Genomic DNA, 12,925 nt, shown 5'->3' on the forward strand with positions numbered 1-12,925 from the left:
CTAGTAAGAGGCGTAATCGAGAAAGAGAGATTCTAGAATCCTTCGTCTTGTCGTTAACGCGAGCAAGTGGACGCGTGGTCGATGTCCCACATAAACCAACGATAATAATAATAATAGGAATAATAACTATACGGAGAGCACCCTGTTCGACGATGCAAATGAGATAAGACTCTTTTACCGAACGGATCGTGGATAAGCAAACTGTGATATTACGGTTAACTGCTCAACGGGAGCGTAGTAGAGATTGTGTGCGAATCGATGATCTTGAACGAGTCACATCCTCGATGCTATATTTCTTGCATACGAGAAATCCGTGACTTCATTCAAAGATCATGAAAGTTTCTGATGAGTTGAAGGTGCGGCATGTTTGGAAATTTGTTCTTTTGTCTTTCTTTTTTTAATTCTTTTTTCATTTCCTTATTAACTACAACCATTCTACTTTCCTTTGATTATAAATTCTTATATATGTATATATATATATATATATATGTATGTATGTATGTATGTATGCATATATATGTGTGCATGTATTTATGTATCATATCTAAACTGGTAATTTAACGTCAAAAAACATGTTCTCCCGTCACGGTTACTGAACAAGATCCTTCCCCCTTTCGTTTATTCATTAACGAAGGATTCGTCGGTTCATTACCGGAATAAGAAACATTCTGTATATATATATGATATATATATGTATATATTTATACATGAATAAACGATCTTACCGAGATGTTATTTAATTCCGTGCACTTCTCCCGTGTTAATTGTTTGTTCATATACTACTACTAATACATTACTTGTCGTCTGGGTTGCTTTTGTAACTTATAATATATTAATAATCTCGTATTTTACAGTCTGCTATTACCTATAACTTATATCACATTCAAATATGCAAATGATTATTTTATTAAACATAAATCGACAAAACTCGATATATTTCAATACTTTCTATTACCTTAATAATAAACAGAGACATATTTTTCGTTTATGTGATTACTGAATCGTGTGGAAAAAAAAACAAACAGAAAGTATAACAAAAAAGAAACAAATTTTTGAATGTAGCTAATGCACACGTGTTTTTACGCATCTATACGCACGCAACTATCGACGAAGAAGATGAATAAGAATATGATGAAGAAGAAGGAGAAGAAGGAGAGGAGGAGGAGGAGGAATAAGAAGTGGATAGAGGATAACTCGTCGACCGGGCACCGAACCCGTGATACACACTACGATGCTTCCGCTTCGCGTAACAGCTAACGCATAACTGCTTCCTAGTTTAATGAAAAAAAAAAAGAAAAAGAAAGAGAAGAAAAAACGGGAAAATCGCGTGGCTTTCCACGCGATCTTGAATCCATTTTCTTCTTTCTTCTCCTTACTGAAGTTTTGTATCAGATCGCGTGTACTTGAGAAATAGAATAGCCGGCACTTTCCTTTGTGATTTTCTTATTCCACGCAAACATATTGGACGGAAATACACAATCAAATAATGTCTACGATTTTGAAAACATTTTTCTTTCTTTTTTAGACATTTTCGTGATGTTTCTCTATTTTCTATCTCTATTATTATGCTTTTTTCATTTCTTTCGTCTTATATCTTTTTTTGTCAGAAAATAATACAATTGCTAAATCATTTCCTTTCTTTTTGTAATTCTTTGCACTTTGACCTGACAATAAAATTTTTGCATAGAATTCTTGAATCACCTCTGATATGACTCTTGATCTGCTTAACAAAAAAAAAGTTTCAATTAAAAATTACTTTGAAAGTATATGTGAACATGTGTACATAAGATATTTAAATGTAAAAAAAATCAGATCAGAATTTGCCGAGAACATTATTAAAAGATATTAAGAAAATAAGTTATAGTGCAAAAGGTTAACCTATTCACTTTCTAAAATTAATGTATCAACTGTCAACCTTATCAGTTAATAGTATCACGTAAGTATCTAATTCCGTGTGAAATCGAATATTAAACGGAATTTAAAATATACGAACAAATTTAAAACCTACAAAAAGGAACGACAGATGCGTAATCACGAGGGTATCGTGTAATACTAAGAGGATTATCCTTATCACGGTTGAGGGAGAGAAGACGGTTGGTCTGTTTGATTTTGTTTATTTCCTTACGCGAAGACGAATTTCTTGGAACTCCAAAGAAAAAGACACGGTCATATAAATACTGGATTTTATTTATCTTGCTATGTAAATCTCACTTTTTAGTTTGTAGGTCATGAACTTATTCATATTATATATTACGTAAGCAGCTAGATAAAATTGTTTATAGTACAAATACGAATATAAAGTCGAATACAATAGAAAATTTAAACAATTGTGAATAACTAACTAATCAGAAATTATATATATATATATATATTATTATTATTTAAATAAATCGTTAAGAGTTATATTCTATGTTCTACAGCTATTTACAAAAAATTGAAAAAACTTAGATTACATAATCAGATTAGAGGAATCTTGTTAACATAGTTATATGTAATATTAATAATAACGATTATCGTTCGCATATAATTATTTTATATTGCAATTTTTCTTAAAAAAGAAAAATAGGATGAATAGGACAACAACATAATAGCACGTATTTACGTGGTAAAAGGGAAAAGGTGGTCGTTTCCTTTCATTTTCCTTCTTCGTTCAACGTCATCGAGCTTCGTTGTCACGTGAATTTTAGGGTGTGTCCATCTCTTGAAAGAAGTAATAAGGGCCAATCGGTATTCACAGTGTGTTCGCCACAAGACATTCTTACGTGCACACCATAGTCTGCATAATGCAGGATGCAGTATAATGCACCCATTGCCGGACGAAGCCTCGCGCGACACGTTCCGCGTCGCGGGGAAGGCATACTTTTCGATAAACGGCCACTCGTTCTCCTTGGAACGAACGCTTTCTTTGTTCCATACCGACGTCGCGCGGAATAATAAACCGTCCGCTTCGTTCGCCTTTCTTGCTTGAAAGACGGATAAAAACTTGAACGGTTTTGATTTTTCAAGAAAAATTAAAGAGTTATTACGAGATGTTGCATTTGTATCGCCGATCAACAATCTATAAGCAACGATATATATATAGCATCGATATCAATTGGTGCGATTTAATTTCGATTTCGATTTTGTTTCATATTTCTATTTAACATTTACATTTGTAGTTGATAACAGTTATCATAAAAAAATGTAATAAAAACGAAATAGAAGAAGAAGAAGAAGAAAAAGATCGGATATCTGAACTGTGAATCCCGAGGCGTTGGAATATTTTGTACACGTAGTCGAGGTATCACGACACCTCGGCCATTATGCATAATACACGGAGTAACATAATGCAGCCATTGTTAGAAAAGGGAAGAACGTTTTCCCTGTGTGTATCGGTTTGTTTCGTAGTGTGCCACTAAATACGAGCTGAGCTGTTCATAGGAACAAGGTATACACGGCCCGTTTAATACTCATTTGCATTCATTCTATTATACAACGGCGCTTATACGCTATATTTATGCAGTCCTCGTATATACGTAGAAAGACAGACGAACTTTTAGTTCCAATTTACATATATATCCATATGATATTATTTAAAAAAAGTAAACAGTGACTGTGGTGTCCCTTTTGATCTGATTTTAACTCGTTTACATCTTTTTTCATAAACGTGATAATTTTATAAGTATAAATAATATTTGTAATTCGAACGACTTTATTAATTTTCGTTTTTTTTCTATAAATTAAAAGAAGTTATTATTAGATAGATCAAATAACCATTTTCCAAGAAATGATTATTTTTTGTTTCCCATCCGATTAAAAAAAATTTCTTAGGTTCTGTTATAAACAAAAGGAAGTTCGAGTTACGGGCGATCGTTAAACGACGAGTTAACTCTTCCTGCTTCTTCAAGGATCCTGTCCGACGAGGAGTTAATGAAGCTATTGTCCGCGACGTCCGTTCGTCCGAAGGTATAAGCGTCGGACGAGCGCGACGAGTAATTGGCAAAAGATATCGACGAGCCCTTCTCATCTTCCTCATTCTTTCCCTTCTTTAACTCTTTTTCTCCTTCTATCGTCTCTTCCTCTTGCGATCTTGTTAGCCGAAAAAACTCACGGCTCGATTCTTGACAGCTCTTGATCTATGGTTCCTGCGTATTACCGTTTCTGTCCTGCTCTTATTTCCTCTTTTTTTCCTCAAGACGTCAACCACTTCACTCTTTCGGTCATGCTCCAACTTGCGCAACATTTCTTGCGACCATAAATGGCTAAGACGTACGAATTCTGGTCCTCGTTGTTCCACAGCGTCCAACCCACGATCAGCTCACAACATGCAAAGGCTTTCTCGTTTGCTTATCGAAAGTGGTAGACAACGATTTTGCAATTATACGTACCATGTTTATTTATGTCAACTACACAATTATTAAAGTTCATAATGGAAAGAAAATTGTTTTAGATATGTTAAGATTTTATTTGTTTAATATTTCTTTTATACTTAGGTAATATAGTTGATTAATGTTGAAACGTATTAGAAATCTTTGCTGTGAACTTATTCTTTTTTAAATTGTAACTAAGTCTTAACATAAATCATTGCAAAGAAGATCGTCAATGTATTAATAAATGTCTTTCAAATCCATTCCTTTTACTTCAATTTCGAAAGGCAATTTGTAAATGTAATTTTACTATATATGTACGTTATTCAGAAAGTCCATGGAAACGTAAATTACTAGACTTAGGATAACGAGTATTAAATCGACGATTACTAAACATCACCTTGCTTGGAATGATCATTATAAAATTCAAGGGAATAGGAAAACATCCTGTCGTTAACGTTCCAACTCGAATATTCGAGCGAAATCGTTCGAACGTTCAACATCCAAATATGTTGAACGGTCGATTGCTAGCACCGAACCATTAATGTACGAATGCGAAGGAGATCATCCAAATATGAACATTAGAACGTGAACTTGCTTTTCGTAGGAACAACCCTGAGAAAATTACAAACCCTTTTATTTTCTTCGCCAAGCTAAAATTAATAATTAACACTAGCCGTCAACGAGCTCGTCGAAACCTTCTTCTCCAGAATAGTGACAAACAATTTTATTGTACGTTTCATTCTCACGGTGAATTCTCAGTAAAGAAGCTCTTTAAAGCTGACTAAAATGTAGCTACAATGAAGAGTCTACTTGGCTTCCACCTCTTCCTGTGTGCCGTTACGTTGAGTATTAATGGTGCAATTAAGAAAACGACTCAGAAACCGAGAAAAAAGGGAACAACGCAAATTATGTGTTACGGGAATTTAACCAAGGAAAGTTGGAAAAACGGAACATGTTCTCACGTGACAATAAATTTAGAAATTCATCGAATGTTCAAATATTCATGAACATTAATGTCGATATATAAGATAAGCTTTTATCTTGAATTATTGAGTCTAGTAATTTATATTTTTATATCAGTATCTACGATTTTAATGAATATATTCATATTTCTATGATAAGAGATAAGACGCTTCTATTTCACCCAAATAGAAAGAAATATATATATACGTACATACGTATGTACAACTTGCGGAAAAATTATTCTATCGTTCGTTTATCGACTGTCGATTGCAAATTGACGTTCGATTTGATTATACGTAACTACATCACTTCGTTTAAAAGTTATAATTGAAGAAATTAATTGAAACACACTTAGATACAAGAACGTTGTCTATCTTACGAGATGATCATAAAGAAAATTTTGAAGAAATTTTGGAAAAAATTAAATTTTAAATGGAACAAGTAATGTTTACATTTTTATAAGATTTCTTTTTCCTTTGGAAAGGTAAAATAGTAAAATTATGGGTGTCGGCGTAATTAGTTTACAATAAATGATCGGTAATTTTGTATCCTTGGGCAACACCTGTGATGGTGGTATCCTCTCTCGGTATCTCTCGAACTCCTCTACTATAGACCGTGTTGACTTGTCACCGTGCGACAGCTGCATCGTGCGTTTCCTCTTCGTCCTTGCACCTGTCTCCCTTAGGGCCATTACGCACGAACGTGCACCTTGCGGACGTCCGTAGAGGGAAATCACTTCGTACTCCTCTTCTTCTTTTTTCTCTGTTTTTTCTTCTTCATCATCGTTCTCCGTATTCTTCTTCGTTCCACTAAAGATCGCCACAATGATTCATACGCTTCTTCACGTACCATGTTGTTCGAATAGAAACAAAGAAAGCAAAACAAAACAAAAGAGAAAAGAAAAATGAAACTCGAGCATGAAGCTTGGGAAAAGAAATTGCAATTGCAATTGCAATGACGTTATTGGTGAGCGTTGTAAAAAGATAGCAAAGAAAGAAAAAAAGAAAGAGTCTGAGATAGAGAAAGAGAGAGAGAGAGAGAGAGAGAGAGAGAGAGAGAGAGAGAAAGATAAAGAGAGAGAGAGAGAGGGAAAGAGAATAAAATATAAAGGAGACAAACACGAGACGATATTATTTATTTCTACTTCTATTTGCCGATCGTCCGCGTCATTAAGTCGTAGAATTTATCGTCCTCTTAATCTGCGCCTATATTTTACAATGGCCGATATTATCGAGAGGGAAAACGTATTGCCACGTTACGAGATATTTCAAAGGCTCTCCACGGGCTGCAGGGATTTTCTACGTTAATCCTGTTGCCTTCTCTCTCTCTCTCTCTCTCTCTCTTTCCCTTCTCTAGTTTATTTTTTTTTGTTGGCAAACGAAACAGCCACCCTATCCCTCTCTCGCCATTCCTCTCCCGGTGACAAACCGATCGCATAAAATAGCTCGCCATAAACTTCATTTGCATAAGCCGGCTTGTCGCGACGCACCAACCAAGTTTCCATAGTTGCAGACGCGATATATGGACGAATGATCGTTGAAAAAAGAAGGAAAAAATAAACAGACACAAGAGACATTTCGGTGAAGATAATCCTCACCGATGCGTGACAATATTCCATATTCTTGCTTTGACGTATGGAAAAAAGTAAGAAAAGGAGAATTGTAAAAATAAAATAAGGATGTGATATGTTAATCAGCAAACAAATCTTTTGGTTGCCGATTATTTATATTACTAAAACCCCATTAACAACTTTCAATTCTGATATATAATATTTTTATATCTTTTAGTAAATATTATATATGTATGTGCCTTTTAAATCCTTGATACTATTATTTGACAAATATCTTAGTTATGGAACTATTATTTAAAATAAAAGAATACATCGTTCGCATGTTGTTTTGCTTTGCAGTTTCGTTCAAGAATTTGCCTCGCCACCGGCAGATGGAATAACTTTATTATTGGAGACTCTTCGTGGAGTACAGTTGGCTCAAAGTTCACCACCGACGTCCGGACATGTTGGGCCAAGAGTCGGTACCAGAAGGGCTGCTCTGGACGAGTTAGGATGCGTCGAGTGTTTGGCCGCCTGCGGTGAACGATGCGCTGATGCACCACGGCTACTAGTGCAAGCTCAACCTGGACTTCTTGCTCTGGCGGTCTGTCTGACGAGTAGTCTGAACCGGTCTCGTGTTCTGGCTCTTCAGGTAACAATCGTACCATCTTCCGCGCTCGTACTCGACGCTTACCGTTATTTTAAAAACAGCTGGCCGACACGATAATCGCTTACAAACGCGAGAGACCATCCGTAAACGTACCTTTGAATGATTCTCAATCCTAGAAAAGATTTAAGTCGAGTGGTCGATCACTTCAAACTCTTCACTTTACCTTGATGATCTCTTTTATCCCTGCTTGTTACTTCTTCCTGGAATTGAAAGGGGATCTCAAAACATTTTTATTCGAAGATACACATCTTACCGTTAACATACTTTCCGTATTAATTTCGTATATAATTTATTACAATGAACTCTGAAGTTTTTATACGCTCGTTAATGCGATCAAAACCGACAGTACTTATCCTCATTTCTTATAACCATAACATTAGAGTAAATTAACCATTCATCACGGCTATGTTGCATGAGTATATATTTCGGAACGGTAAGAAAAAAAATTCTGTTAACGTTATAAGAATCGTGATAATTCTGTTAACTCATAAAAGAAAACTTTTATTAAATAAAAAGAATCATCTATTCGTTGTAGTTTCAATTCCACCCAATTAAAATCGTCCTCGATTAATTCGTTATTAACTTGACCCATTGAGCCGCTCATAAACACGAAGTTTGGGCAACGAAAAGAACCCTTTACTCGATCGAGCTCCGTTATTTGGAGAATATATACCGTCAACGGCAAAACCAGTTTTTATCATTTCTACAGCCAAACGTTATTCGATCGAACGCAACGGTTTCATTTGCAAGCATTTATACAACCGTTGACCGTAATTTCTTTTCTTTTTCTTTATCTTTTCATATACCTAGATATCTTTATCTCAGGAAGTACCTATGTAGTTGTTAACCATGGCCAGGCTAAGCATATGAACGATTATCAAAATTTAACAAAAACAAATAATCGTTTACACGACAGGTTTCTAATCGCATATTAAAGGATACGGAATAGTTAATGATCAAAACATACAAACTTAACGATAATAAAAATAAAGATCGAGAAAATAATGACTGTAATCTAGACTATGGAAGATAAAAAGGAAATTAATCAACAAAAAATATGTATAAACATATATATATATATATATATATATATATATATGTTATATATATTTATGTTATATATATATATTTATATATATATATAACATATATATTTATATATATATATATACATTTATATATACATTTATATATATATATATATATATATATATATATATATATAAAATTTCCTATGGTTGTAAAACGTGTTTCATTCCAATCGTAAAACTTGTAATAACTGAAACTAAAACTTGTTTGATAACATAAGATGTTTATAGTTTATAAAAAAAAAAGAGAAAAAAATTGATCGAATTTACAGTTGCTGACGAAGGTTTGTCAGACTGCAGGTGGACACGCCGCAGTTTCCGAAGCTGTTTCTACATTGAGGTTGAAATACGGCGAAGGTGGAAGGTTCAGATTTTTGGCTGGCGCACTTCTAGCTCCCAGAGCTGCTATCGCTCTGAGAGTGGCAGGAGTATCCTTCTTGAATGCTTTCTTAAAGTCAGCACCTCGTACGCAAACGAGATTATACATTCAGGTAAGAATAATAAAATGCTTGCTCATCGAAATATGAAATATGAATGAACAATGGATAATAAGGCCACTTAAGAACAATAGATAGCAGTCTGTGTAATTTTATTCAAAATTGAATAAAAATTGTATTTGTTATTTTTTTTCGTTAAATATATATATTTCTTTTGACCGATAAAATGCATATATTTATCATAATCATCTTGTAGGCGGAGGCCTGCGAAGCTGGACTAGAGCCGCAGGTACTCCAAGAATGGTTGAGAGAATCGGATGGTCGAGAGGAAGATACATTGACGGATCTTTTGCGTAAGGAAGTCCAGAAATGGGCACAAAATTGTGTCGATGTAGATGCTCTTCAACGAAGGGTTCTACGTGCCGAAGAAACTTGTAGAATTTTAAGCAAGAAGGTCTCTGCTTTACAAAATCAGCTCGAGAAATTGCAAGTGGAGAAGCTCAACAATTATAATACGAAAAATCGCGATAATATATCTAGCGGAACAATTCTTGGTATAAATAAGACGCAAAAGGTATCATCGAACGCGGAAGACGAAGGTATTAGTTCGTCAGAAAGATCGAGCAGTCCAGAAGATACAAAAAATCAATCTCAAAACGATCATCAGAAGATCACGACGATGCAAGATAATGATCAAGAAACGACGATCGATGATGTTATTGAGGAACTTAGGATCATCGTGAAAGATGCTGAGGAAGAGTTCAGCGATAAGAATCAAGAAAGATCTGCGGAATTGGATTCAAATGATCCAGCTTTCGTGAAAAATGCCCTCTTCAGGCCAAATTCCAAACTTTCTTACGACAATTCCGATGTTTGTCTCTATGAGCAAGTCTCGAAACGAGATCAGCAAACTGATCGAAAGATCTTTAATACCAATTCTGCTTCGAATGTATTACAAAGTTGTCAGGAGAAAGGAGAACAAGTTACTTATTTTGGTAACGATCCTGATTACAGCGATAATTCGAGTGTCACTAGAAGACTGAGCTCGGATGTATCACGAAGGATCTCAAAATCTTCGTTGGAGGGTAGCGTCAAGATAGTCGTCAAGGGACCGGACGTCGAAGATGCTATAGTTCCGACAATTCTTCATCCACAACCACCGCGAAGAACGCCACCGTGTTTATCGGCATTAATGGCGGTGAGGCACTGTAATTTTGCCGATCACAATGAACCTTACAACTCTCACGACGAAGAGCTCGAGGAGGAAACTTTAGGTGATGGTAGTGATTCTTTGCTAAGCGCTTCTAGATTGAAGTACAACGAGAAGAATCAATCCTATGAGGAACACATCAGAGAGACCGCTGTGGTTGAACATTTTCAAAAGAGATCCACGAACGGTTTATTGTCAAACAATATCGTCGATAAGAGTGCTAAATTCAGGAAAAGTTTCGACGATCTTCGTCATTTTGGAAATAATGGAAATAATTTAGAAGGAAAAACTATAAGAAATTATGAACCTTCTGGTTCGTCTAAAACACGAATACCAGCTGAAAATGGATCGATTAAACATGTAGAATATAGACAATTTGAAACATCTTCGAAGGTATTCGATTTCTCAAAGCATCAAACAGATCGTCAATCTTCCGTTCATCGACACGGTTCTAAGTATAGGAGCGAAGTGGAAAAGAGGAAACTTCTACGCAGATCGACAAGTCATGATTATCTAGATTCGAATACATCAACACCTTGTTCGAGAAGATCGACTGGAAGTCGAGTAGAGTGTCGTATAAGAAAATTCGAGAGTTTAAACTCATTCGATGAACACCGTAGTCTTCAGAGTTACGGTGGGCCCGGCAGTACCGATAATTTGAACAAGCAACATCAGAATATCACAGAAGATTTCTCCAAGTCCAGGATGAGAAGATCCGAATCCTTTCATCACGTGTCCCATATCGCTAGAAAGGATCAATGCTCATCGAGAGGCGGAAGTGACAGTGGATTAATCTATATTACGGATTATAATCTCGATCCGCTAGTTACTCGAAGACCACGATCTATAGAGGCACCCAAGTCACCCAACTTGCTTACTAAATCGTTGGATAGAATAGACGAAGGCTTAGACTCGATGGTTAATATCGTTATAACGGAAGAGAAAAACGAATGGAACGCAAATAGACATCAACCGAAGTCGAATAACAGTCGTAATGACAAACAATCAATAAAAGTTAAATCCAATAAATTGGATAATTCGAAAAGTAATTACATAGATCGTGAAAAGCAAAAAGTTAAAAAAGAGGAATCAATGGTAAGAAATAATCATTTATTGAACGATGAATTTTATAATTGTCATATAAACAATAAGCAATTAAGGAATGACGAATTATATGAAGAGCAGAGAAATCGGCAATGGAATTATCAGAAGGAAGTACAATTAGCAAGGAGGGATAATGAAATCGGTTCCGAAATTACACCCATGGAATTATCAAAATCCGAAGTCAAACATAATTCTTTTGGCCAAAACAAATCTACGATCAATAGGTTTTCAAATAGATCAAACGATTCTGGTATTTTCGCTGGGCGAACCTATGACACTTTTGGACTTGGTAAAAATCGATTTAACGCAGGAAAATATTCGGGTGATCAACGCATTAAAGATAATCCATTGGCCAGACGAAATACCACCTCATCCATAATTGGTAAACGTGGTAAGGTTACTGATGTTGTTTCAGGTTTATATTAAAATCATTAAATCGATATTTTTATAGAATTTATGAAATTCAAATTGAATTGTTGGAAAACATTTGTTTAAACGACATAAAGACTAATATATTTCTTTTACTCCTAATTATTAAAATTTGTAATGAACCTAACAAATCCTTGTGCAATATTTACAAGTGTTCGCGAAATCATTCAGAAATTAATTTATAAATATTTGTAAGCATTACAAAATTATGTGCAGTCACACTACGATGATTATGACGGTGATGGAGGGATCTTAAATGCATCATGCAATATTTTGTTTTCATTGCAATCACATTTGCACGTAGTAGTAATACAACAAAGGCTGTATCCTATGCATATTTAAGCAGAAATGTAAATAACAGCTTGCTAAAAGATATAATATTTGATTGAACATGTTATTTCTATAATTAAACGAATTTCGAAGATCATGTAATTCTTCGAAATTATTAAATAGAACGGCCAGAAATTTCGATATTGTGCTACTGTAACTTTGCTTTTAATTTATTAAATTTTTATTATTTAATGTAAAGAACATTAAACTTACGATTATCTGCAATTAATAAAAGAATGACATTATATAATAACTATATTTCATATCGTAAATAAAAAACAGATATTTAGATGATTCAATGACTATAATATCAAACACTCTCACAATCTGTATATTCTATCTTTTACATGAAACATGTAAGTTGAATTATTTAATATACAATTACTTGAATGTCATAATGCTCTATTAAGTTTCGTACAAATCAAAGATTTATGCAAAAAGGGGAGGAGGTAATTATATAATTATATAATTTTATAATAACATAATAAATATCGATATATTATAATTTATCAGTCAGGTAATAATAGGTAAGTAAAAAAGAAATTTCAAATAACTCACCTTGCATTTAGTTTTCTTATATAATATAAAAATAAATCAATAAATTGAGGTTTAGAAAAGATATTTCACCAAAACTCCATTGCTCATATTAATGATAAATAAAATAATATTTTATATATGCAAGTGATACGAGGAACAATTAATCTTATACATATATATATATATATATATATATATATATATATATATATATATATATATATTATATATATATTATATATATATAATATATAATATA

The 12,925-nt window shown here is 34.1% G+C and overlaps 1 protein-coding gene across 5 annotated transcripts in view; it reads left to right on the forward strand.

The window, feature by feature from the left end:
* Window positions 1-12,687, forward strand: part of LOC124426090 — a 39,923-nt gene extending 27,236 nt beyond the window's left edge. For 3 of the 5 annotated variants that reach the window (XM_046967369.1, XM_046967371.1, XM_046967372.1), the window contains exons 4-6: window positions 7,222-7,513; window positions 8,892-9,110; window positions 9,313-12,687. In XM_046967369.1, coding sequence (XP_046823325.1) covers window positions 7,222-7,513; window positions 8,892-9,110; window positions 9,313-11,796 — 2,995 coding nt within the window. In that variant the 3' untranslated portion in view covers window positions 11,797-12,687. The remainder of the gene's footprint in view (window positions 1-7,221; window positions 7,514-8,891; window positions 9,111-9,312) is intronic. The other 2 variants (XM_046967373.1, XM_046967370.1) reach the window with 2 other exon arrangements.
* Window positions 12,688-12,925: the final 238 nt, after the last annotated feature.

Source organism: Vespa crabro, chromosome 8 (assembly GCF_910589235.1).
Source record: "Vespa crabro chromosome 8, iyVesCrab1.2, whole genome shotgun sequence".
Classification (NCBI taxonomy): Eukaryota; Metazoa; Arthropoda; class Insecta; order Hymenoptera; family Vespidae; genus Vespa; species Vespa crabro.